Consider the following 27,571-nt stretch of genomic DNA (forward strand, 5'->3'; position numbering starts at 1 on the left):
ATCTCTAAGGAAAATGTAAAGAAGAAACTGCAAATGCCAGAAATCTGAATTAAAAGCAAAATGTTGGCGATGCATCTGAATAGAAAACATTTTGGATATAGACCATTCATTAGAACTTATCCGTTGGAAATTGTGTAGGCTCTGAATATGAAATAATCATTACTGCAGGAGCGTTTTCCCTTTCTATCCCAAAAAGGAAATATTTAATAATTTTGATGTATGTACCGTTAATTAATGGAATTATCAATGAGAAATCCTTTTGAGCAACAAGAAAGTGATGATGATACCTCATGCACTTTTCTAATTAGAAAAACCAGCATTCGGTAATTTAACACAAAATTACAAATCAAATTATATTCTATTCCAATATAATTTACCCAATTTTATTTGTATTGATATATCTGAGCCAAGTATAGTTTACCTGATTTCAAGACTTATAAAATGCTTTCCAGAACAGTGAAGTATTGTCTGTACATTACAAGTATCTCAGTGCATTTTGTTTTAAATACTAGGTTTGCAAATTTTCCTGATCAGCCAATGGTATGGAGGGAAATAAGCGTTATTACAGCAGCACTGCGTAATGATGTCCAGGACAAGCAAACACAGTTTTTAAGAGGTAAAAAAATTGTCTTTTCCTGCATCGTTTGTTTGCTAAACTGTGGTAAACCAACTCACTATTCTACCCGGTTGGGGCGATGGAATGGAATTTGAATTAATTTTGCCAGTGTACAGTGCTGTTTGGAGAGGGTTCAGGGATAGGAAAATACTGAATGACAGAGACGTGAATAGAGGGAGAAATTGGAAGATGGGTTACTCCAAGCTACCTTTGTCTGCTTCTAACCGTCTGACTGAAGAAACAATGCTGCTGGAGGCCTGGGTACACATTGGTTGCAAATTAATTCAAGTTGGTGCATGAATGTGTGTAAGACTTTTCTATGGCAAGTTTCTCAATTTGAACGGCTTGTTGCTATTATTGTTTCATGTTGTATGCTACTTTATATAGAAGATAGTGAATTTCTGAATAACTTGCAATGTAGAATGTGCCCGTTATCCTGTGATGCTGTGTCATAAAACTGAAAGTGCTTCCAGATTGCATAGCATCTCATTCAAAAAATGACATATTGTCTCCAGTGAAAAGCCATGGCAGTTTAGGAAAACATAAAGTAGCATCCATATACAAGTTGATGGTCAGCAAATTACAGGCAATAATCTAATCCAACAAGTCCAACTGACTTTAGCTGTCATCATTTGTGTAGTCCTCTAATCCTTTTGATTAGATTATGCACTTGTAACTCAACATTACTAATATTTTTTTTGTACAGAGAAGACTGTACCTTAATGAAACATCTTCCGGAGGATGATTCTGTAACAGCCCTTTTTTAAATAAGAGAAAGTAGCCCATAAGTTGTCAAAGTAAAGATCAGGATAATGGTGGCCACCATTATTTTAGTGCAAATGCCATAGCAAATTCAGCTGAGGACAGATATATGATTGAATGCAGAAATCCAAAAGTTGCTATTGGAGATGCACTGATCTGCCATTAGAAAATGGCACCCCTCTCTGAATCCCCTATCAAACAGATTGAGCAGCTTGAAGTTCCTGAATGGTGTATACGAAGTAAGCTTGCCACAGAAAGTTAAGTCAAGTCATTTCAATCCTTAGTAATTGCATAACAATGTGATTGTGTTAACTATTGCCAGCCTGAAAAATAACTTTTGCATGCGTGGGGTCTCATTCATAAAATCTTGGAATAATTACAGCAGAGGAGTCCATTAGATCTGATGCGCCTGTGCTCGCTCTCTGAAGGAGCAATTCATCTAGTGCCACACCTCTGCCTTCTAAAAATAAAATAAATAAATAACCTTCATTGTCACAAGTAGACTTACATTAACACTGCAATGAAGCTGGTAAGGGAATTGAACCCGCGCTGTTGGCCTGCTTCTGCATTACAAACCAGCTGTCTAGCCCACTGAGCTAAACCAGCCCTGCACATTTATTTTTACGTAATTGTCCAATTCCCTCTTGAATGCCTCGATTGAGCCTCCCTCCGCCACACTCTCAGGCAGTGGATTCCCGATTCTTACTACTCACTGCGTAAAAAAGGTTTCTCCACATGTCACTGTTGCTTCATTTGCCAATTACCTTAAATCTGTGCCCTCTGGTTCTCGACCCTTCAGGCAAAGGGGACAGTTTCTCCCTATGTTCTGTCCAGACCCCCTCATGATTTTGAATATCTCTATTAAACATTCTTATTTGTTTCTTCTCCAAAGAGAACATCCCCAACTTCTCTGATCTATATACATAATTGAAGTTCCTGATTCCGGGAACCATTCGCGTGAATCTTTACTGCTCCCTTCTTCTTTGCCTTCACACTATTTCTAAAGTGTGATACCCAGAACAATGTTAGATAGATTATTTTTTTTTGAAATAATTTTTATTGAAAAATTTTGATTTTATACAACATTGACACACCTTAGTAAAATACCGAAAATAACAATAATATTAACAATCATATACATTCGCCCCAACTCCACGAACAACACAGCATTTTAACAACAACGCAAATTAACACACTATAAAGTTACAGAATAGACACTACAATAGTGCACCCCCCCGGGGACGCAAAGGCCAGGACACCGGCCTCTTTCGCCTCCTGCACTCCCGGCTCTACCGCAACTCCAAAGATCGCGAGTCCCCACCCTGGTTTGACCCTGGATCCAACCACCCTTGACACCATCTCCGCCACCCCCTTCCAGAATTCTTCCAGTGCTGGGCATGCCCAGAACATATGGGCGTGGTTCGCTGGACTCCCCGAACATCTGGTGCACCTATCCTCACCCCCAAAGAACTTACTCATCCTAGTCCCGGACATGTGGGCCCGGTGCAGCACCTTAAATTGGATGAGACTAAGCCTCGCACATGAGGAGGAAGAGTTAACTCTCTCCTAGGCATCCGACCAAGTCCCGTCCTCTATCTGCTCCCCGAGTTCCTCCTCCCATTTAGCCTTCAGCTCCTCCACTGACGACTCCTCCACCTCCTGCATTACCTTTATAGATGTCAGACACCTTCCCCTCTCCGACCCACACCCCCGAAAGCACTCTGTCCATCGTCCCCCGCGAGGGCAGCAAAGGGAATTCCTCTACCTGTCGCCTAGCAAACGCCTTTACCTGCAAGTGTCTGAACATGTTCCCTTGGGGAAGCCCAAATTTATCTTCCAGTTCCCCCAGGCCCGCAAACCTCCCGCCAATAAACAGGTCCCTCAATTTGCTGATGCCCGCCCTTTGCCACCCCCTAAATCCCCCATCCGTGTTCCTCGGGATGAACCGATGGTTGCCATCCAGTGGAGCCTCCATCGAGCCACCTGTTTCCCCCCGATGCCGTCTCCACTGTCCCCAGATTCTTAGGGTCACCGCCACCACCGGGCTCGTGGTAAACCTCTTAGGGGAGAGCGGCAACGGTGCCGTTACCATGGCACCCAGGCTCGTACCTCTACATGACGCCATCTCCATTCTTTTCCACGCCGCCCCTCCCCCCTCCATCACCCATTTACGCACCATTGACACATTGGCTGCCCACTAGTACCCCAGAAGGCTGGGCAGCGCCAGCCCACCTCTATCTCTTCCTCGCTCCAGGAACACCCTCTTCACTCTCGGAGTCCCATGTGCCCACACAAAGCTCAGAATACTGCCGGTCACTCTCCTAAAGAAGGCCCTGGGGATAAATATGGGCAGGCACTGAAAGAGGAACAAGAACCTCGGAAGCACCGTCATTTTGACGGACTATACCCTTCCCGCCAACGACAATGGCAGCATGTCCCACCTCTTGAACTCCTCCTCCATCTGATCTACAAGTCTGGTGAAGTTATGCTTGTGAAGAGTCCCCCAGTCCCTGGCCACCTGCACCCTCAGGTACCTAAAGCTCTCCCCTGCCTGCCTAAGCGGGAGCCTACCAATTCCTTCCTCCTGGTCTCCAGGGTGCACCACAAACACCTCACTCTTGCCTAAATTTAATTTATAACCTGAAAAGGCCCCAAACTCAGCGAGCAACTCCATCACTCCCGGCATCCCTCCCACCGGGTCCGCCACATACAGTAACAGGTCGTCGGCATACAACGACACCCTATGTTCCTCTCCACCTCGCACCAAGCCTCTCCACCTCTCTGAATCTCTCAATGCCATCGCCAGCGGCTCGATTGCCAGCGCAAACAACAAGGGGGACAGGGGGCAACCCTGCCTGGTCCCTCGGTAGAGCCGGACGTACTCCGACCTCCTCGTATTCGTGGCCACGCACGCCATCGGGGCCTCATATAGCAGCCTTACCCATCTAATGAACCCTTCACCAAATCCAAACCTCCCCAACACCTCCCATAAGTACCCCCACTCCACTCTATCGAAGGCCTTCTCCGCATCCAGCGCCACCACTATCTCTGCCTCCCCCTCAATCGCCGGCATCATGATGACATTCAGCAATCTCCGCACATTCGTGTTCAGCTGCCTTCCCTTCACAAAACCTGTCTGGTCCTCGTGCACAACCCCTGGCACACAGTCCTCTATCCTGGTGGCCAGGATTTTTGCCAGCACCTTAGCATCCACGTTGAGGAGAGATATGGGCCTGTATGAACCACACTGCTGGGGGTCCTTGTCCTTTAAAATTAACGAGATCAGCGCCCGCGACATCGTCGGGGGCAAAGTCCCCCCTTTCCACGCTTCATTGAGTGTCCGCACCAGCAAGGGGCCCACTAGGTCCACAAACTTTTTATAAAATTCCACCGGGAACCCATCCGGCCCCGGTGCCTTCCCTGACTGCATCTGCCCGATCCCCTTAACTAGCTCCTCCAGCTCAATCGGCGCACCCAGCCCCTCCACCTTCTCCTCCTACACCTTCGGGAAACAAAGCCTGTCAAGGAACCTCTCCATTCCCCCCCTCTCCCCTGTTAGCTCCGACCGGTACAGTTCCCCGTAAAAGTCCTTGAAGACCTCATTCACCTCTACCCCCTTCCGCACCACATTCCCACTCTTGTCTCTCACTCCAGCAATCTCCTTAGCCGCATCCCGCTTGCGGAGCTGATGAGCCAGCATCCTACTCGCCTTTTCACCATGTCCGTACACTGCCCCTTGTGCCTTCCTCCACTGTGCCTCCGCCTTTCTAGTGGTCAGCAAATCAAATTTAGCCTGCAAGCTGCGCCTCTCCCCCAACAGTCCCTCCTCTGGTGCCTCTGCATACCTCCTGTCCACCTCCAGCATCTTTCCCACCAGTCTATCCCTCTCACTCCTCTCGCTCCTCCCTGTGTGCTCGGATGGATATCAGCTCCCCACAAATTACTGCCTTCAGGGCTTCCCAGACCATCCCCACCTGAACCTCCCCCGTATCATTCATCTCAAGGTACCCCTCAATACTTGCCCGGACTCTCCTAAACACCTCCTCCTCCGCCAACAACCCCACATCCAACCGACACAACGGACGTTGGTCCCGCACCTCTCCCATCTCCAACTCCATCCAATGCGGAGCGTGGTCGTAGATTGCGATGGCCGAATACTCGGCCTCCTCTACTCTCGGAATCAGTCCCCTACTCACCACGAAGAAATCTATCCGAGAGTAGATCCTATGTACGTGGGAGAAGAAAGAGTACTCGCGTGTCCTCGGCCTCACAAACCTCCATGGATCCACTCCACCCATCTGATCCATAAACCCTCTCAGTACCTTGGCCGCCACCGGCCTCCTACCCGTCCTAGAGCTGGACCGATCCAGTGAAGGATCCAACACCGTATTAAAGTCCCCCCCTATGATCAGACCTCCTGCCTCCAGATCCGGGATCCGTCCCAACATATGCCTCATAAAGCCCGCATCGTCCCAATTTGGGGCATACACACTAGCCAGTACCACCTTCTCTCCTTGTAGCCTGCCCCTAACCATAACATACCTACCCCCCTTATCCGCCACCACCTCCGATGCCTCAAACAACACATTTTTCCCCACCAGAATCGCCACTCCCCGGTTCTTCACATCCAACCCAGAGTGGAAAACCTGCCCCACCCATCCCTTCCTCAGGCGGACCTGGTCCGCCACCCTCAGGTGGGTCTCCTGAAGCATTGCCACATCTGCCTTTAGCCCCTTCAGGTGAGCCAGTACCCTCGACCGCTTCACCGGCCTATTCAACCCTCTCGCATTCCAAGTGACCAACCGGATCAGAGGGCGTCCCGCCCCCCTCCCCCGTCGGCTAGCCATAGCCCGTCGACTGCCCGCCCCAGGCCAGCAACCCCTGCCCGACCCAGTCCCCATAGCGACAACACCTCACCTCTGTCCCCCCCCCCCCCCAGCTCCTTCTTGACCCTACCAGCAGCAGCCCGGTATTCCCCTTTTCCCCCCCCCCCTCCCTTCCCCCCCAGGCTAGGAACCCTCCCAGCCGCGAACCGTCCTCCATTGTACTTCCGTGGGTCAGCTAACTTCTGCTGACCCCGGAAACTCCCGCCAATAGCCCGACCCCTCCCGAAGTGGGATCAACCCCCAATCTATCCCTCCTCCAGGCACCGCTCCAGCGCGGGGAAGAACCAGTTAAGGCCCCGCCTCCCCCCGTCATCGTCTCTGCCCCCCCCAGCCCCGCAGCGCGGGAAACCAGAGGAAAGCCCGCGCTTTCGCACTGCCCCACCACACCCTTCTGACGCAGCTCCCAAATATCAGCCCCACTCCATACCCCCACTACGACATAGAATACAACAGACCCCCCCAACCCTGCCCACAAGATACACAGCCCAAACAATGCCCCACAGCACAAAAACAAAAACATAGCAGAACAACCCCTCCGTAAATAACCATATCAAAATTGCAAAAGTACTAAGACAAGAAGAGAAAAACAGAAGAAAAAGAGAACACAGCAACAGCAGAATCCAGCACTAATATATTACAGCCGACCTCGCAACCCCCAACCCTTAGTTCAAGTCCAGTTTCTCCGTCCGCACGAAGGCCCACGCCTCCTCCGGGGAATCGAAATAATGGTGCCGGTCCGAATAAGTTACCCACAGGCGCGCGGGCTGCAACATTCCGAACTTTATCTTTTTTCTATAAAGCACCTCTTTCGTCCGATTAAATCCGGACCGCCGCTTAGCCACCTCCGCACTCCAATCCTGGTAGATCCGTACTACCCCATTCTCCCACTTGCTGCTCTTCACCTTCTTGGTCCAGCGCAGCACGCACTCCCGATCACTGAACCGGTGGAACCTCACCAGCACCGCACGCGGGGGTTCATCTTCCTTAGGCCTCCTGGCCAGCACCCTGTGCACTCCCTCCAGCTCCAAGGGCAGATGGAAAGACCCGGCCCCCACTAGCGAGTTCAGCATTATAGCCACGTAGGCTGTCAGGTCCGACCCCTCTAGCCCCTCCGCAAGGCCCAGGATCCGCAGATTTTTCTGCCTCATGCGGTGATCAAGCTCCTCGAAGCGTTCCTGCCACTTCTTGTGGAGTGCCTCGTGCCCCTCCACCTTACTCACGAGGACCATGGCCTCCTCCTCTTGTTCAGTGACCTGCGTCTGCAACTCCTTGATGGCAGCACCCTGGGTGGACTGAATCTCTGACAGTCTTCTGTTCGTTTCCTGCAGAGAGCTCAGCAGCTCATCCTTGAATTCTTTAAAGCAGCGCAGGAGATCAGTTTGTTGCTCCTGGGCCCACAGCCTCCAATCCTCTGGGGCTCCTCCGGCGGCTATCTTGGATACCTTCCCCCGTTTTTCTGAGGAGCTGCTGCCGTTTTTTCCCCCTTTCCACTCCGAGTTCGAGGCATGGACTGCGGGGAAAGTTGTTCAGCACACCTTCCCCCACCGGGAGACGTCGAAAAATTTCCGGTTTGGGCTCTCAAAAGAGCCGAAAAGTCTCTTTAAAACGGGAGCTCCCAAATGTGTGGCTTCCTACTCCATCACAGCCACCGGAAACTGTTAGATAGATTTTTGATTGACAAGGGGTAAAGCAGGAAAGTGGAGTTAAGGCTACAATAAAATCAGCCATATTTATTCCATTGATTGAGTAATGGAACAGGCTGGATGGGCTGAATGAGCCAATCCTCTTCCTATTTCTTATGACCTTATGAGAACTGGACACAGTACTATAGTTGAGGTCAGACCTTTATACAGGTTTAACATAACTTTTGTTACAGGGAAGAAAGGCAAATCTGAACTCCTTTATTTTCTCACCGTCTGCCTGGAAGCAGAGGTGTGTTAATTTTTGAAGTAGGATATGGCATGTTTTCCTAAAACCCTCTGTTTGTGAGGTCAGTTTTTAAAATGTCTCACGGTAAACTCTCTTCAGAGTTAAATCAGAAATATAGTTAATTTATACATTCAAACCCGGGGATGGGCGCAACTTCATACACGCACACCATTGCACAAGAAGAAGATAGAAAAGAGGAATTTCTACAACTATGAATAACTTAAGAAAAGGTTTCCATAATCTGCCTACAAATACTCTCTTCCACTTTCTCCCCAATATTTGGAGGTCTATAGTAAATACCAAATAAGTTCACCGCTCCCTTCCTGTTTCTCACCTCTGACTATATAGAATCTGATTCAGCAACTGCATCTTGTTCAAGAGCTATGATACTATCTTTGACCAAGACTGCTACACCACCTCTCCTTTTACACAACATGTCACTACTAAAAACCTTATAATCCAGGATGTTAAGTATCCAGTCCTGGTTGGCTTGAGTCATAATTCTGTCAATGCTATTATGTCATATTCCGCTAGAGCAATTTTTGCTTCCAGTTCCCCAAGTTTGTTCACTATACCCTGTGCATTTACAATCATACAATTTAACCCTGCCTTTATCTCTTTCTTGCCCTTTGGGAGTCAACCATTTCTTTGTTCACTGTCAACACTCAAGTCGTCTCTCATTTCCTTTTCCCTAATCCCCTCTTTGCCCTCACTGGTACTTCTAAAACTAGGCCCATTAGTCAATCCACCCCCCGCCATACAAGTTTAAAACCACCTGCACCTCACTATTTACTCTCTCTGCCAGGAGATTGATTCCATGTTTGCTCAGATGAAGACCATCTCTTCTAAACAGATATCTCCTTTCCTAAAACTGATCCCAATGACTCAAAAAATCGAAACCTCTCCCGTTCGACACCATCCCTCAAGCCACACATTTACCTTCCTGATCTGCCTTTGCCTAAATTGGATTTGTTTATTGTCACGTGTACCGAGGTACAGTGAAAAGTATTTTTCTGCAAGCAGCTCTCAACAGATCATTCAGTACATGGGAAGAAAAGGGAATTAAACAGAATTCAAGAAAATACATGAGAATACATAATAGGGCAACACAATATATACAATGTACTACATAAGCATTGGCATCGGATGAAGCATACAGGGTGTAGTGTTAATGAGGTCAGTCCATAAGAGGGTCATTTAGGAGTCTGGTGACAGTGGGGAAGAAGCTGTTTTTGAGTCTGTTTGTCCGTGTTCTCAGACTTCTGAATCTCCTGCCCGATGGAAGAAGTTGGAAAAGTGAGTAAGCCGGGTGGGAGGGATCCTTGATTATGCTGCCCGCTTTCCCCCGGCAGCGGGAGGTATAGATGGAATCAATGGTGAAGCTTGTGGGACAGGTAATATTTCTTTTTTTTTTAATTTAGAGTACTCAATTCATTTTTTCCAATGAAGGGGCAATTTAGCATGGCCAATTCACCTACCCTGCACGTCTTTGGGTTGTGGGGGTGAAACCCACGCAAACACGGGGAGAATGTGCACACAGACAGTGACCCAGAGCCAGGATCAAACCTGGGACCTCGGCGCTGTGAGGCAGCAGGGCTAACCCACTGCACCATCGTGCTGCCCACAGGTAGTATTTCTGAGATTATTACCCTGGAGGTCCTACACTTCAACCTCCTCCCTAACTCCTGAAATTGGTCCTGCGTGACCTCAAAACTGTCCCTCCCGATGTTGTTGGTTCCCACATGAACGACAACCTCTGCTTGTTCACCCTCTCTTTCCAGAAGTTTGTCCAGCTGATCTGTTATGTCCCGAATCCTTGCACCTGGGAGGCAACAGACCATATGGACTCACAATCTCGGCTGCAAAATAGACTGTCTATCCTTTGAACTATTGAATCACCCACTACTACCATCTTTTTAATCTGCCTAACAGTGTTGCTCGTTTTACTGGAGTGTGATTAACACGCCTCCGTTTAAAGGCCGTGTGCTTAACACTGCTATGGCTCTGTATGTGTAATTATGCTCGGAGTCGCCAGGTGCCGTATTGAGACACCGTCACAAGTATATCAAGGTCAGGTTCAAAGTAATAAATCCGTACACCGATTAGTAAGTCCAAACGATTGGTGTTTATTATAACAAATATAATAAATACACATGCATACGCTAAAGAGACTAACTTACTTCTAATACTAAACAACTAAATACTTATCTAGACAGGAACAGGCAAGGTCAGGAACAAGGCCTTCGTCCCGTTCTTGGTCTGCAACTTTCTGATTCGCAAAGTTGTCAAGATCTAGCAAGGTCTGGATCACGTAGCGATCGTTGTTTTGGCACTTACAGTTCGATGGCTGAGGCTCAACGGCCGGTGATGAAACTGGAGTCAGGATGCGATGTAACAGGTCTGGGCCGGAGCAAACAACAGACCAAACCATGTGCGGGACCTACTCTTATAGGTCCTAGAAGTCCGTTCCCCCTTGGGGCGGTTCTTTCACCTGCCAGGTATCGATTGGGTCTCTCCCAATCGATATCTTTCAAACTCTCCAATCTGAGGGTCATTCCTCGATGGGTGGGGCGGTCCCTACGGCTCTTTGTGTTGGTTGCTTTGGCGCCATTCTGTCTGGGCGTCTAAGGAAAAGTATCTATTGATACTTAAATGTTTCTATTGTGCGGGGTCTGGATCTGGATCACCTCATTACTATGCAGATCTGTTTCCCATTTGCACCTTTGGCTGAAACTCTGCACCTGGCCAGAAACTGGTTTCTGTACGTGCAGAATGCAAAACAGTCTTCTGCAAGCTGCTTGTCCTCACTAAGACTGTTTTTCCCTGCAGCCTTAGCAGTTCTCCATTTTGTAGTCCAGTGTCCATCTTAGATGGCTACATTCCCTCCTTGTGATCCTCACGAGAAATTGTGAAGGATCACCTATGCATGTTTCTTCGAGTGCCTTTGGGTGCCCTCTTTGGGTTCCCTGACCTTAGCAAGTTCCTGGGCGCCTACGCTGTCTTTAACTATGGCAAGAAAAATTTTATCTCTCATTTCTACTTGGCGCTATGTCAAAGGGGACATGCATTACCAATAACCGGGAACCTCTACCTATCACAACTACTATCCTTATCTCCTTTTAAACATTTTATTACAGTCTAAAAACCTTATCCATTCACACCACATTACATATCACTTTCTGACTCAGCAGTCGAGTTCAGAACAATATAATACATTAGTGTCTTCTTTATTAACATATTGCTTTATTCATTTCCTAGGCATCAAGGGGTTGGGGGGATTGGTGAAAACCGAAAATAAGGGATTGAACTCCGTAAATGGTTGAGGGGCAGGAACGGGAGGCTCTCCATTTCCATTTCCTCAACCTGAGGGTCTGTACAATGATGCAGAGAATTGCAATCACCAACAGTGATTCAATCACATACAACATTGAGTACCATGTCATGAATTTTGCGCACCAGGTCTGAACTTCGCTGATCAGAGCTGAGCACGGGGAAGTTGGTGTGAGGGAAACATTAACGGCGGGGGTTGTGGGGGAAACGTGACTTGCTTCCACATATACAAATACAACAACTTTTAAAACTAATAGGTAGGCTTCCATCATGGTCTTCTCTTCGTTCTCTTTGTCCTCTTCCTTCTGTATGGCCGATCCTTGCCGTGAACCCTCTTTCGACTTTCGAAAGGTATGGGATCAAGCACAGTATCTGTCAATACACAGTTTAATATCCGTACTGTTATTGTATCTGTCCTCATTCCAATTGACCCTTAAATGACTGGCCAAGTCACTCCCTGTGACTCCCCTCATTTTTTTTTTCAAATGCGAATTTAGGAGCAGATATACACCTAACAACTTTCCTCCTGCGAGCCGTCTCGCAGGCTTTGCCAATTTACCATCCGAATGCTCCTGGATGTAAATAGCATGTGGGATGGCGGCCTAAGGGCTACCTAACGAAAAATGAAAGCAAATTTTGAAACGAAAGGTCGAATGAATTGCGTATGGGCCGCTACGGGTAAGATTTGGATGGACTCCCCGGGTAAGGCGTGCTGTGCCGTACCCGAGCTTGGCTGACCAAAGTGGGTTCTCAGACAGGGCGGGTCCTCAGTGCCGTTTCTCCACTGCCTGAGTAACCTGGAATGAACGGGCAAGAATGTGTTAACCGTGGGATTGCAGCCTCTATTCACCGAATAGAGGGGCACCTAAAAACAAGGGAGGAGCCAAGATGCTCCAACATCTGAAAACAGGGAATAAGTCGTGAACCGTGTCGGTTCACCAGAGGAATACAACTGAAGTTCTCAGAGGTTTCTGCAGATAAACTAGTGTGCGTGTAAGGCGGTTACAAGCCTTACCGCTGAAAAGATCTCCAATCAAACCATTGGATTGGGAACTGAAATTCTCAAAGGTATCGGCGGACAAGCTGAAGTGCGTGCGAGGCGGTCACAAGCTTTTCAGCTGAAAAGACAGTGATCGATCTCCAACTGAACCATTAACATTAAAAGACAAACAAACGCAAACTTACAAACAAAACATACGTGCAGGTTCCATCAGTGGTGGCGAGGGGCTGTGAAAAGCTGTTTAAATTTAAACACTGAACATTTAACAAACACATACAAACAAACATGCAACGAATATCGTACAGGTTCCATCAGAACAAAGGATACTGTAAATTACATTTGGCTTGGGGTGTAACTAGCATATGGAGTCAGTGCAGTGTGACCGAAGAAGAGGGGAAGGAGAGAAACAAAAATGAACTGACATTGCTGAGGTATCCCTGCCATGAGAAGTGGTGGGTAAGCGCTCATAATTTGCATGGGGCAGCTGGGACCTTGTAGCTGCTGTGGGTGGTGTTCTCTTTCATATCTGGGGGCGGGTCTAGCTGGTGCTGGGGGTCTCCTGCAATCTCGGGCGAAGTGTCCTGGCTGCCTACAGTTGTAACATGACCTCTGAGGCACATAAGGCGGAGCAGGCACTCTGGTGCATTGTTCCCTTGGGTATTGTTCCCTGAGTGGGGGGTCGGGGCAGTTGGTTTCGTTGCTGCTTCGGGGGGCATTGGTGGGCTGATTCTGTTGCTGTTTTGGGGGGGCTTGACATTCTCGAGCGTAATGTCCTAACTGTCCACAGTTAAAACATTCCTGTGACTTGATCTGCTGTGGGCTGTTCCTTCCCTCATTTACACATGCGGGGTTTTGATGTGTTTTAACTGGATTCATGTCTGCATCTGCCTGTCCTTCCTCGGGTTTTATAAATGCTGTTTTATTGTGGACGGATTGCTGCCAAACGCGGGACAATCTTTTCAAGACCCATTTTTCATTATGGGCCTCTTCTGAGGGGTCATAATTGCTGCAGACATTCTGTCCTGCATCTGTGGCGTGGGAGATTATGGTGCGCGTCCATTTAACCATGTTGTCACGGTTTAAATGCGCTCGGTCTAATTCGCCAAAAACTGCCGTGAAATGGATCCACAGCCTTCCAGCAAATGCTGTGGGATGCTCTGTTCTCTTTTGTCTGCATTTATTTAGTCCTTCAACTGGGTCTCCTCTGTTATACCCTATTGCATCTAAAATGGAGGTGTGCATTTCCTCTAGTGTGCCTCCTCCAACGTTCTGTGGGTCGGGGAGGGCTGCTACTACGGATGGGTCTAAGCTCAGAATCGTGAGCTTAACCTGCTCTCTATCGTCCAGGCCGTACATGGTTGCCTGTTGTTTCACTTTTACGAAAAATTGGTGGGGGTCTGCGGTGGGGAGAAACGGAGTGATTTTCTCACACGCGTCCCTGAGTTGGGTTACAGTTAAGGGGGTGGTGTAGGTGATATCGGGTGCGCTTTCTGTGGTCGCTTTCCTTTGGGTGGTGACTGGATTCATAGGTGCGGTAGCTATTTGATCTGTGGGGGGTTGGGGTGCTTTCCTTTTCTGCTGTGCTGCTGGCGCACATGTTCCTTGAACATAGCGCTGCGCTGTCTCACTTAATTCTTGCCAGTCTGGGGCATTCTCCTCATCTAGCTGTGTTCCAAAAGTACTTTGGAACCCATTCTGTACAGAAAGCAGAGATTGCAGCTCCGCAATCTGCTTCCTACACTTGGCATGATCCACTGTGCTTTGTCTTTGCTCAGTAGTGGCAGCATAGAGTGCTCTTAAAGCTGCCTTTAGGTCAGAGCATTGCTTCTGCAATGCCTCTACCTGCTTTTCCGATTCCTCTCTTATCAGGACGGCAGGTTGCACGTATTGATAGGCTTTTTCATACTGGGTCTGGGAACTGCTCAGATGGGCTAGACATGACTGATGTGCCCTCTTGGCATCATCCACCTCTCTACCCTTCTCTGCCAGCTTCCCTCTTAGTTCCATTTTTTCCTTTTCTATGTCCCTGACATCAACTTTGCTCATCCTATTTCTCTCTTCTAACTCTGCTCGGAGCGTCTGAACGACCTCCTCAGTGCCTCGCAACTGTGCCAAACAGGACACGATTGCCATCGACTTGCGTGATTTACTAAGATTTTTCTTATGAATTTGAGAGAGGTTCTCCCACCAAGTATGTCCTATACTTCCGGGACCTGTCTCCTCATTCATACAGAACTGATTCCAAAGGGGCCATCCCTTTCCTTTCAGGTATTTGCGGAGTTCCAGCTCCCACACGGGACACTGACCTACTCTGCTACTGCTGGTCGCTGCGACCAAGAACTGCTCTGGGTTCATGAGGCGTTCCATTGCCTGCTTGGCCATTTTCTCTTTCTTACTTAAATGAACGACAACCTCTGCTTGTTCACCCTCTCTTTCCAGAAGTTTGTCCAGCTGATCTGTTATGTCCCGAATCCTTGCACCTGGGAGGCAACAGACCATATGGACTCACAATCTCGGCTGAAAAATAGACTGTCTATCCTTTGAACTATTGAATCACCCACTACTACCATCTTTTTAATCTGCCTAACAGTGTTGCTCGTTTTACTGGAGTGTGATTAACACGCCTCCGTTTAAAGGCCGTGTGCTTAACACTGCTATGGCTCTGTATGTGTAATTATGCTCGGAGTCGCCAGGTGCCGTATTGAGACACCGTCACAAGTATATCAAGGTCAGGTTCAAAGTAATAAATCCGTACACCGATTAGTAAGTCCAAACGATTGGTGTTTATTATAACAAATATAATAAATACACATGCATACGCTAAAGAGACTAACTTACTTCTAATACTAAACAACTAAATACTTATCTAGACAGGAACAGGCAAGGTCAGGGAACAAGGCCTTCGTCCCGTTCTTGGTCTGCAACTTTCTGATTCGCAAAGTTGTCAAGATCTAGCAAGGTCTGGATCACGTAGCGATCGTTGTTTTGGCACTTACAGTTCGGTGGCTGAGGCTCAACGGCCGGTGATGAAACTGGAGTCAGGATGCGATGTAACAGGTCTGGGCCGGAGCAAACAACAGACCGAACCATGTGCGGGACCTACTCTTATAGGTCCTAGAAGTCCGTTCCCCCTTGGGGCGGTTCTTTCACCTGCCAGGTATCGATTGGGTCTCTCCCAATCGATATCTTTCAAACTCCCCAATCTGAGGGTCGTTCCTCGATGGGTGGGGCGGTCCCTACGGCTCTTTGTGTTGGTTGCTTTGGCGCCATTCTGTCTGGGCGTCTAAGGAAAAGTATCCATTGATACTTAAATGTTTCTATTGTGCGGGGTCTGGATCTGGATCACCTCATTACTATACAGATCTGTTTCCCATTTGCACCTTTGGCTGAAACTCTGCACCTGGCCAGAAACTGGTTTCTGTACATGCAGAATGCAAAACAGTCTTCTGCAAGCTGCTTGTCCTCACTAAGACTGTTTTTCCCTGCAGCCTTAGCAGTTCTCCATTTTGTAGTCCAGTGTCCATCTTGGATGGCTACAAAACAGCCTCCCTCCCTTTTCTCAGAGTAGCTTCAGACACCATCCTTCAAGTCATCTGTGCCCGATTCAGTCATGTTGCTAACTTGATAAGTATATAAAATTTCATACCTGTTACACAGCTCCAAGGCGACCTGGGTTTGCTGGACCTGCTATCTCTTTTCCTTCTGACGAATGGTCACCCACTCTCCTGCCATCCCTACATGCCTCCTTGCTTGCCTATCATGATGTGGAAGAACCACCCTCTGGTACCACTGTTCCAGAAACCTCTCTCCCTCTTCCATGGTGCGCAGTGAAGAGATTCACTGATCCAAATCAGCCACAGGTTGTTCAAGGACTGCTATCCTCTGGCACTTCTTGCAGATAAGACTGTCCCAGATGTCTTGTGGATCCAAAACCTCCCACATCTTGCATGCCACACATATCATAAACTTTCCAAGAGAACCTGCTGTCTTTACTGATCAAAATGTTGCATGCAGTTGAGGCTCTGCTGTTTCTAAGCCACTGACAATTATCTAACTGCCTCTCTCCCTCTCTTTGGTTTGAGGAGGAGGAAAGGATGGAAACACTACAGCAATGTAATGTTTGGGGCTTTACTGTTCTTTGACACTGGGTCCTCCGCAATCCCCTTCTTAGCAGTGGTGAGCGAGTTAACTTCTCCTCAATCACTTCTCACTACCGTCCTCTGTTGGATGCCCTTCCTCCTGTTGAGCACTGGGTCCTTCTCGCGATCCCCTTCTTAGTTGTGGTGAGCGAGCCAACTTTTCTAGAACTCCCGCCTTTCTGTGAGCTCTCCTTGCAGGCTTGTTGAGCTGGACACCATCCTACTTTAAATTAATATGAACACCACTTAAATGGATTTAACTCTTTTATTTCTAATCCGAATTGCTGGCAGTGAGATTTCAAAGTATTTTATTACCTTCATATCCCTGCATGATCAATGTTCTGGTTGTCTGTCGACATTTAGGCATTGCGCAGTATATGTGCACAGTGGGAAATGGAGAAGGTAAAAGAAGCTTCCATCCTGGCTTTTTAAAATAAGCAATGTTTTCTAATTTTATGAAAAGCTATTTTTTTTAGAATTAGAACAGTAGAGCACAGAACAGGCCCTTCGGCCCTCGATGTTGTGCCGAACAATGATCACCCTACTTAAACCCATGTAACCCGTATACCCATAACCCAACAATCCCCCCATTAACCTTACACTACGGGCAATTTTTTAGCATGGCCAATCCACCTAACCCGCACATCTTTGGACTGTGGGAGGAAACCGGAGCACCCGGAGGAAACCCACGCACACACGGGGAGGACGTGCAGACTCCACACAGACAGTGACCCAGCCGGGAATTGAACCTGGGACCCTGGAGCTGTGAAGCATTGATGCTAACCACCATGCTACCGTGAGGCCCCCCTATTTATGAACAACATTATGTCATACTAGCCATTGTGTACAGTGGGAAAGTCACAGTCACGTGAAAGTGCCTTCTGTCTGGTGGTTCTTGCTTCTTGCTCTTGCTTCCTGCAATCTCTCAGCCTGTTAAAACAAAATGCTAAAAGACATAACATTATTTCCAGTTAATTGTAGATAGTTCCACAAAAATATGATTAGACATGATCAATTAGGTCACGACGTATCTACACCTCAACTCCATTTACCTGCCTTTACTTCATGGTCTTTGATGTCCCACCCAACAAAAATATATTTCTGTCTTCAAAGCTCCAATTGTCCTAATATCCACAGCCTTTTGGGGTGGAAGTTCTGGATATCTGCTACTCTTCGTATGAACTTTGTACTCCAATCATTTTTCCCCAGAAAAGGAAGGGATCTACCATTCTGTATTGTGAAACAAAAGGATTATAGCAAGTTTTCCTAAGTGGCCAGCATGGTGTCTGTCTAGATTCAAAACCAGCATTGAGATACATTGAACCAGTGCTTGTCCTATGTTGAATGGGGTGTGTAGAAATAGAGCAAGAGTTCCCAAACTGGCATCTCTTTGTTATGGAATAGGCCATGTTTCTGTGTTTCATTTAGGAAGATGATATAACTTGTTTTTTTATAAATTTAGAGTACCCATTATTTTTTGCAGTTAAGGGGTGGTGGAGGATTCAGGCCCGGAGGGCGACTCCCCGAAGGCTGTCAGCCGCCCAGTGTCGGGAGCGCAGGGTGCAATTGAGGCTCTCTGAAGTGGGGTGCATGGTTCACTCGTGCCTGACACTGTGTAGTCCCTCATCCCCTCTGGGGGACTACCGTAATCTGGCACATCATAATTGAAGGATATTTTATTTTTCTGCCTCCGTAGATAGTTCAGGCAGTGTCCCCCTCCACCAACGCTCTGACTCCCTCCCTCCCCACCACCATCTTTTCCCCTCTTTCCCCACCGCCCCCTTCCTTTCCCTTCTGTTGGTACAGAGGCGAGGGTATCTGGCCTCTCCAGCGCAAAGTTTAGTGCTTGTACCATTTGTTTTTTGTAGAAATGTGTTGTGAACTGCTTTAATAATCAGAGTATCCTCCCCCCCCCTTTCCAATATATTGGTACTGAGGGGAGGATACCCTGTTTCTCCAACACAAAATTTGTGTTTGTACCATTTGGCCTTGTATATATTTTTTACTGTTTTAATAAAAGGATATGGCCAATCCAGCTACCCTGGGTTGTGGGGATGAAGCCCATGCAGACACACAGATGGTAACCCGGGGCTGGGATCAAATCCAGGTCTTCAGTGCCGTAGGCAGCAGTGCTAACCACTGTGCACTGTGCCACCCAACTTGTTAATGTGAATTAATTGTGTGTGAAGTTTGAAGTATTGATTGACCTTGTATAACCTCCCTGAAAGGTCTGCACGAACCAAATATGAATCCTTTTGTGAGATTTTTAAGTCCAAATAATATAGTGTACACTTCTGAGATTTAAAACTCTGTTAAATTATGTTTCAGGATTGTTTGAGACCCTTCCAGGTCGAACACAATGTGAAATGCTTCTTAAAGCCACAGAGCAGTGCTTCAACACGTTGGAGAGAGCAGAGATGCTGCTGCTGCTCTTGAGACGGTTCCCAGATTCTGTGGTACAGCATGGGGTATGTATATTCACGTAATACCAATCTAATTTTTTTTTTACTGTTGTTAACTAACCTGTATATTGTTGCTGTACTGGCGTGATGTGTCCTGTTGCTACTGATCTGTTGTTCTTTAACGAAAATAAGTTCAGAATTAATGCAGCAGTTTCTCTTACTTTGAGAAACTGTTCCTGAACTAAAATAATCTGCTTGTTCTGTCTGTGGTATTTTCTACGATTTTTAAAACCTGTAGCACATAAAGGCAAACTGGGACATAAGAGGTCAAGTCCAAGATTTACCATTTGGTGAATACCTGACCCCAGCAGTTTTGTTGGTGAATGTGCTTAGCAGAGATGGAACATTTCCTTATGGGTCAGAATGGAAAATCAGAGGCCATAACTCTGAATGGAAATATCACAATGGTGCAGGAGCTGGAGACATTTTCTTTCCTACATTCCTAATCTGGTCCTGTATGTGATACAATTAGACATGGGAAATGTGGAGAAGGAAAAAATGGTCTTCCCCCACCTAAAAGGTCAAAATCAAAGATTGCAAACAAATAATAGATTATTTCTTCTTTTTCTGCTGAAATCTGGATTTTACTCTAATACAAATACAGAGATGGTCTCTATCAACTGTAATCAATCCTGTTGCAGCCAGCAGTTTTGATGTGATCTAGGTTATGGAATGTCACATGTTCACCAGCCAATCGTCCTTCAGATGTTGGTCAACAGGAGGCAAGGGAGTGAGTAGAAATGCACCATTGCACTCTCATCTAATGCTCTGGACAAGAACTGACAAAATTAACTCAACTCAGATATGACTTCATGTAGTTGATATATTGGAGTTCTGGTGATTACCAATTTGAGTTCAGTGCTTATCCTCTCTAACTGCTGAAATACACTGAGAATTTAAAAAAAATCTAATTTTGTTTTTAAAAAGACCACAGGAGATGAAAGAGCAGACTGTCTTCATATAAATTGTTGAAATAAAATGTCTAAATATTAAAACAAGTAAATGTTTGTGATGTTAAAAATGGATGTTTAGTGCCTGCACTTAATGTCGCTGTGTTAGTTTTATAGCTGCACCCTTCATCCTAAAGATTTTATAACTATGTTAAGAGTCTTGTGACCAGTGTGCATTCCCTGTGCATATGAAACTTGCTTCTTGTCATGAATTTTAAGCCAAGGTTTTCCATGACAGTATAGCAGCAAGAACCCATTTTGACATTTGACAATCATGTTGTAATTGCAGGCACCCTGACATTAGATGGCATTATTGTCTCCCTTTTATTTGCTTGTGTGTCTTCTGCCCTTTGAAATTCTGTCTCTGCTGCATAATTCTGAAGCGATGCATCTTAGTATAAAGCAACAGCAGTAAATATATTCAATATGGAAGTAGAATCGATATTGTGGAAGAGCAAATCAATTTGGGGTACATTGAACAGGACTTTAAAGGCAGCACATCAGGTTGATAAGGCTACAAAAGAGATAAATGTATTCTTGATTTTACCACATAGTATGAAAAATAAAAAACAAAAGTTAATAATAAGCCTATATAAAAATTGATAAGACCTTACTCTTAGTAACATAAGTGGTATTGAGCCCCACACTATAGCAGGAATAGAGGATGCATGAAACAATATATTAGGATGCTACAACTTCAGTACTTTTTTTGGGAGGGCTTGTTGAATTAGATTTGTTTTCTGGTCTGTCAATGTATATAGGAGATCTGAGAAAAGACTGGATTTTTGATCTTCTCCACAGATTTGCCTTCATGGGGATGGGAGAGGGAAGTTTGTCATCCAAGAATTCCTGCTTACTTTGTTAGGGATGGAGGGGAAGTGACTTAAGGGATTTCAGATAAGGTGGGGACAGTTGCTGATCTTTTGCTGTGAGCCACAGTTTCATCTTCTGTGCTCAGTATTTCAAGTTTACATCACTACTTTTCTGTGCAAATTTCCTTACAAAATCCTCTGGCGTACTTTATCACATTGAGCATTAACTTTTCAGTTGAGCTTTAAATTGACGGATGTGAAATCCAGATAGCACAAATTGCTTAACACTACTGACTTCTCAATTTGATGTTCCTAGGAGGTCATGATAACAATTGTTTTCAGCGAAAGCCTGACTATTTTTATAGGTTTATTTTGGATCTGTCTTAAAAAGGCATATGGAAGGCAGCACAGTGGTGCAGTGGGTTAGCCCTGCGGCCTCACGGCGTCAAGTCCCAGGTTCGAGCCCGGTTCTGGGTCACTGTCCGTGTGGAGTTTGCACATTCTCCCCGTGTTTGCATGGGTTTTGTCCCCACAACCCAAAGATGTGCAGGGTAGGTGAATTGGCCACTCTAAATTGCCCCTTAATTGGAAAAAATGAATTGGGCACTCTAAATTTATTTTAAAAAGGCATATGGGATTTAGAGTTTTCTAATTAGAGACATGGAGTACAGAAGTTATGTTGAATCTTTATAAAATACTGGTTTGGCCTCAACTGGTATATTGTGTCCAATCTAGACAATAGACTTTAGGAAGGATGTGAAAGCATTAAAGAAGATGCAGAAAAGATTTACAAGGCAAAAAGGATTTCAGGTGCTTTCTGGTGCTCACAAAAATAATTCAACGCTTCATGGTTGCTGAATCTCTTCTGTTCCCTTGTTTGTTGAGCTGATTGGACTGTGCATGGGATAGGCCTTGGCTAGTTGTTTTTTAAAAATAAATTTAGAGTACACAATTACCTTTTCCAATTAAGGGGCAATTTAGCGTGGCCAATCCACCTATCCTGAACATCTTTTGGGTTGTGGGGGCGAAACCCACGCAAACACGGGGAGAATATGCAAACTCCACATGAACAGTGACCCAGGGCCAGGATTCGAACCCGGGTCCTCAGCACCGTAGACAGCAATGCTAACCACGCCTTGGCTAGTTCTGACCTAAATTGGCAATTGGGATCATAGAACTCCAGTTTGCACACTAATAATATAATTTCATATTAAAAAGGGACCAACATCTGAAACAAGTGGATGATTTGCAACCCTGTGGTAGGTCCCACTCAAAATGCAGTCAGCCACATTGCTGATGGTAATTATTCTTCCAGGCAGTTAATGTTTACTTAACACTGATTAGTTCAGAGAAGTATCCAACAATCAAGCACATGTTAGAAAAACTTACATTTTTCTTTCTTATTTTTGAAGGGGATGAATGTAGGTCAGTGGTTTTCAAACTGACCCACTTTAAACTTTCGCCCATGCAACCCAGTAATAATAACCAGCTAACTATAAATCTGATTGTAGGTGCAATGAAAAGGCAGCGTCATAAGAAAATTATATTTCATGTCTGTTTCACTGTTACATAGCTGCTTGCCACATTCTCTTACTTAATGTGACAGGTGAGCCTGCTTGGTCCTCAGGGTCTCCGGTAGCATAGCGGTTAGCACTATGGCTTCACAGCACCAGGGTTCCAGGTTTGATTCCCGGGTGGGTAACTGTCTGTGCGGAGCCTGCACATTCTCCCCGTGTCTGCGTGGGATTCCCCCGGGTGCTCCGGTTTCCTCCCACAAGTCCCGAATGACGTGCTATTAGGTCATTTGGACATTCTGAATTCTCCCTCTGTGTACCCGAACAGGTGCCGGAATGTGGCAACTAGGGACTTTTCACAGTAACTTCATTGCAGTGTTAATGTAAGCCTACTTGTGACAATAAAGATTATTGTTATTATTATTATTATCTCGCTCCAATCAGGTTCACAGGATGAGAGGGCAATGCGCATATCAGGCGCAGAGTTCAGTTGGTTCCCTTGCATTGCCGTCACTTTGTCAAAATGGTAAATCCCAGCTTGCACATGTAGGTCGTTGTGAAGGACAACAGCAATAAAATGCCTGTTTTACTCAATATTGGATACTCCTGGGACACATTAAACCAAAATGATGACAACCTTATGGACTTGTGATGTGTTTTGAACTGTCACAGATCAGGTGCAGTAGCCAAGTCTCCTCAGTAGGAGCCAGCTTTATTCAATCACTGACTCGGAGTTTTCGAATCTGGCCAATGGGTTTCTTGACTATTTGGGGCCTCACGGTAGCATGGTGGTTAGCATCAATGCTTCACAGCTCCAGGGTCCCAGGTTCGATTCCCGGCTGGGTCACTGTCTGTGTGGAGTCTGCACGTCCTCCCCGTGTGTGCGTGGGTTTCCTCCGGGTGCTCCGGTTTCCTCCCACAGTCCAAAGATGTGCGGGTTAGGTGGATTGGCCATGCTAAATTGCCCGTAGTGTAAGGTTAATGGGGGGATTGTTGGGTTACGGGTATACGGGTTACGTGGGTTTAAGTAGGGTGATCATTGCTCGGCACAACATCGAGGGCCGAAGGGCCTGTTCTGTGCTGTACTGTTCTATGTTCTATGTTCTATGATGTCTCTGGCCCTATCTTTCAGATGACAAACAATCCATGGATTAAATGCAGCCTGTCACTACATGCGTAACATAAGAATGTAAATCAATTTACTACAAAGGGAAAGAAATTTGGCGGCAATCACATGTGCAGGGCACACCAACCTGTTTATTCCCTCATGTGGTAATACTGTATACTACAGAGAGACCCCCAAAAATATCAGGGAATCTTGACAAATCAATTTTGGCAATCCATTCAACATCGAGAATCGAGGGTCGCGACTCCCACTTTGAAAACACTGTTATAGAGGAATATTTATTTAAGATGCTAGGCGAAATAGAAAAGGCTAATTTGGCACATAGTTTGTGTTTCACCATGACCGCTAAGCAAAGAACTTTAGAGAAAGGTATAGAACATTACGGCGCAGTACAGGCCCTTCGGTCCTCGATGTTGCGCTGACCTGTGAAACCAATCTAAAACCCATCTACACTACTCCATTATCATCCATATGTTAATCCACTGACCATTTAAATGCTCTTAATGTTGGTGAGTCCACTACTGTTGCAGGCAGGGCATTCCATGCCTTTACTACTCTGAGTAAAGAACCTACCTCTGACATCTGTCCTATAGCTATCTCCCCTCAATTTAAAGCTATGTCCCCTCGTGCTAGCCATCACCATCCGAGGAAAAAGCCTTTCACTGCCCACCCTATCTAATCCTCTGATCATCTTGTATGCCTCTATTACGTCGCCTCTTAACATTCTTCTGTGAGTGAGAGGGAGAGAGAGTGAGAGGGAGAGAGAGTGAGAGGGAGAGAGAGTGAGAGGGAGAGAGAGTGAGAGGGAGAGAGAATGAGAGGGAGAGAGAATGAGAGGGAGAGAGAATGAGAGGGAGAGAGAATGAGAGGGAGAGAGAATGAGAGGGAGGGAGAATGAGAGGGAGAGAGAATGAGAGAGGGGGTGAGAGGGTGAGACTGAGGGAGAGAATGAGATGTTTAGAACTGTTGTTAAAAAGCACTTACCTCATAGTGATTGATTTGTAGCATGGTGGAAGCATTTAGGAGGTGGTTAGATATTGTGAAGGGGAAGGGGTAATGGATTTCTATAAAAGGATGAGCTAGATGGGGAGAATGGCCTCCCTCATCTATACTGATAATTGTGAAGTTTACAGAGACCTTTGCATGCATGACACAGGACTTTAAATGCAATGTGTGTTAAACACAAGACTTTAAACAATAGGGGTCTTGAAAACTTAGAAAGAATTTTGAGTATGAATGAATTGATGGTGTTAAATAATTTTGGTATGTTTACTTTGTTTCATAAATTAGGTCAGCCTCGGTGAAACATTATTGGAAGCTGAAAACCTTGATGATCAAGACTCACCTGTCAACTGTTTTAGAAAATTATTTGGTAAGAAAGCAAAGTCTTTATAAAAGTATGAGTCTGTAGCAATGCCTGGATTGCTTTCAGTTGGAACTTGCTGATGGATGATACATTGGTAAATGTACCATATGGCGTGGTTCTGACTTATCTAGATTTGTAAAATCTCAGTCTTTATCTCTGCCTTGTACTGAGTTAATCACAACTAAAGCAGTTCTGCATGCACCTTAATGCCCATAGGCTAGGCAGGATAATAATGAAGCAGGACCCTATTTCTCATTGCTACTCACAATGCAGTGTGCAAGGTGGTCAGGTGCCAATGTGATGCCTGTGTTGATGAACAGTTTGCTGATGTTTACCAAGTGGACATATGAGGAATGTTTAGTTGGGAGAGGTGCTGGTTGCTGCTGCCCCCATACTATTTGGATATCCAGCAAAATCCCTTGTGTCTGTTTGTCATTTCTTGGGGTATTGTGTTATAATCCAAGAATTGGGGTCAGTCATTGTCTTCCTATGATTTCTGGCTTTCAAAAAATACTCTTTTTAGATTATTTATTCTCCTTTAACATAAAACAGCATCAATAATGTATTTCCTTTGCTGAAGCTGCACTCTTTTTGAAGGAGGGGCCTGTGTATAATTTAACTCTTTGTATAGTATTACCTGTAGTGTCATGTTGACAAATGAAACTTTTTTTTTCTTGTGGTAACGAAAATGTTTCTATAACACAATGTACTTTTGTACCTACAGTGTGTGATGTTCTACCTCTAATTATTAATAACCCTGACGTGCGCTTGCCTGCCAATCTTTTGTATCAGTATCTCCACAAGGCAGCAGAGTTTTATATTGGTTACGTTACCAGATCTCCTTCATTGGAAAATCAGCATCAAGGTAATACAATGTACTCTCCTAAGAGCACAGTATTGCGTGATCACTGGACCAGTTGTAAGAGAAAGAATTGCTTTTATTGCTGTTAGAAAGTGATCTTTTAATTATTTATTAACCATCAGTTGTGTAAACCTGTGTAAATAGGACTTTTACAGCACATCCAATATAGTTTTGTTTTTGGGAAGTTAGTGTGATATTTTACTTTCCTTGATTTAAATCTCCTTGTTTCAAGCATCTTCCTCATGAAAAAAGATAAGCTGGAGTAGTGCTTCGAGTTGTTGGCCGTATCTCATTGTTGACTGCTAGGAAATATGACTGGTGTGGCTCAGAGTGACTACTGGGAAGATGTTCCACCTGGTCACAACACAATTGGAAGATGTGGAGGGATTTTTGTCTGCTTCATGACTAACTTTGGCGAAGTTTCCATAGTCAGGCTTGTGAATTATTTTGGTGGACTACAGCATTTACATAAGATTAAAGGGGCTGGCAAACATGAAAAATACAAATGGTTTGCTGGCTTAGAGAAACTGACAGCAATGTACCTATTGTAGTGACTTTAATAGTTTATCCATGGACAAAATGGTCTGAATGGCCTCCTTCAGTGCCGTAAATGAATATGACTCTGATTCACCACGTTGCCCATATCAGGTTAGGGTTGTTTTCTTGTAGACCTGGAAATGCTCACGTTCTGTACTGTCATTCTTTAAGACCTTAGCTTTACTGAATATAATGAGGTTTACATTACTTCATTTTCATCTTATTAAACTATTCTCACTTGTAATTAGGTTCAGAATTTGGAAGATTGCTATGAGAGAAGTGGGTGGAACCTTGCAATATGCCTGTGCCAATTTTTCTCTCTGCTCACGCCAGACAACTGACATAATTTGGCAGGAAATATTTCCATCCCTGTTATTTCTCACTATGATATGGAGATGCTGGTGCAGGACTGGGGTAGGCACAGTAAGAAGTCTCACAACACCAGATTAAAGTCCCAACCGGTTTATTTGAAAGCTCTGTGATTTCAAATAAACCTGTTGGACTCTAACCTGGTGCTGTGAGATCTCTTTTTATTACTTTATCAGAGTTACAAAGCCAGAGCTCAGAGTGTGGACAGGGGCGAACCCCTAATCCAGCTCCTTGCCTGCTCCAAAAACCAATTCAAGTTGAATCCAATTCATGGCCCCCACAAGAGAGACATACTAGATCCAAGGATTACACCTGACCTCGTGCTCATCCTAGCCAAAAGGCAGAGAAGCGATGTGTTGTGAGACTTCTTCTTATTTCTCACTATGACTTTGGGGAAAGTACCTGATTTATGCTGTTGCTCACCGACAGTACTGCTTGATTCAGAAGTTCCTACTTACCTGAAATCCTGGTGCCTGCTACTCCCTGGGATAGTTACTGGTGACTTTAATTGTTGGAATTTGATTTCATCATCCCTTTTTAATTTAGTGCTGCATTTCAACTGGTGTTGCATTTCTTAGGTAATTAAACGGTACCTGTAATGCAGCAAAATTATTGATTACTGTATCACTTGCGATGGGGAGACGAAGGAGGACTTAATTTGTGTGTATGTACAATGACTTGCGTGAGGAGCATATCCTTTAGTTTTAAGACAGGCGGCCGATCAGAATTGAGGACCATTTATGGTGGTGAATTTAATATTTTGCAAGGTAAATTGATGAACCTGTTAGATGTGTTTTGATGGCGAAGAATTTTACTTTGAAATGTGAATTGGATCCTTGTTCAAGTTCTGAATGGATGGATTTTTCTCAATTAGGCTAAGGAAATTAAAAGGATGATGCTCAATGGAAGGA

General features: G+C 45.5%; 1 protein-coding gene across 4 annotated transcripts in view; it reads left to right on the forward strand.

Moving 5' to 3' along the window:
• The window catches only part of ints10 (integrator complex subunit 10), an 89,555-nt gene that overhangs the window by 4,616 nt on the left and 57,368 nt on the right, over positions 1-27,571 (forward strand). For all 4 annotated transcript variants that reach the window (XM_038792428.1, XM_038792430.1, XM_038792429.1 and 1 more), the window contains exons 3-6: positions 513-616; positions 18,991-19,130; positions 24,817-24,898; positions 25,617-25,757. In XM_038792428.1, the coding sequence (XP_038648356.1) occupies positions 513-616; positions 18,991-19,130; positions 24,817-24,898; positions 25,617-25,757 (467 nt within the window). The remainder of the gene's footprint in view (positions 1-512; positions 617-18,990; positions 19,131-24,816; positions 24,899-25,616; positions 25,758-27,571) is intronic.

Source organism: Scyliorhinus canicula, chromosome 3 (assembly GCF_902713615.1).
Source record: "Scyliorhinus canicula chromosome 3, sScyCan1.1, whole genome shotgun sequence".
In the NCBI taxonomy this organism is placed as follows: Eukaryota; Metazoa; Chordata; class Chondrichthyes; order Carcharhiniformes; family Scyliorhinidae; genus Scyliorhinus; species Scyliorhinus canicula.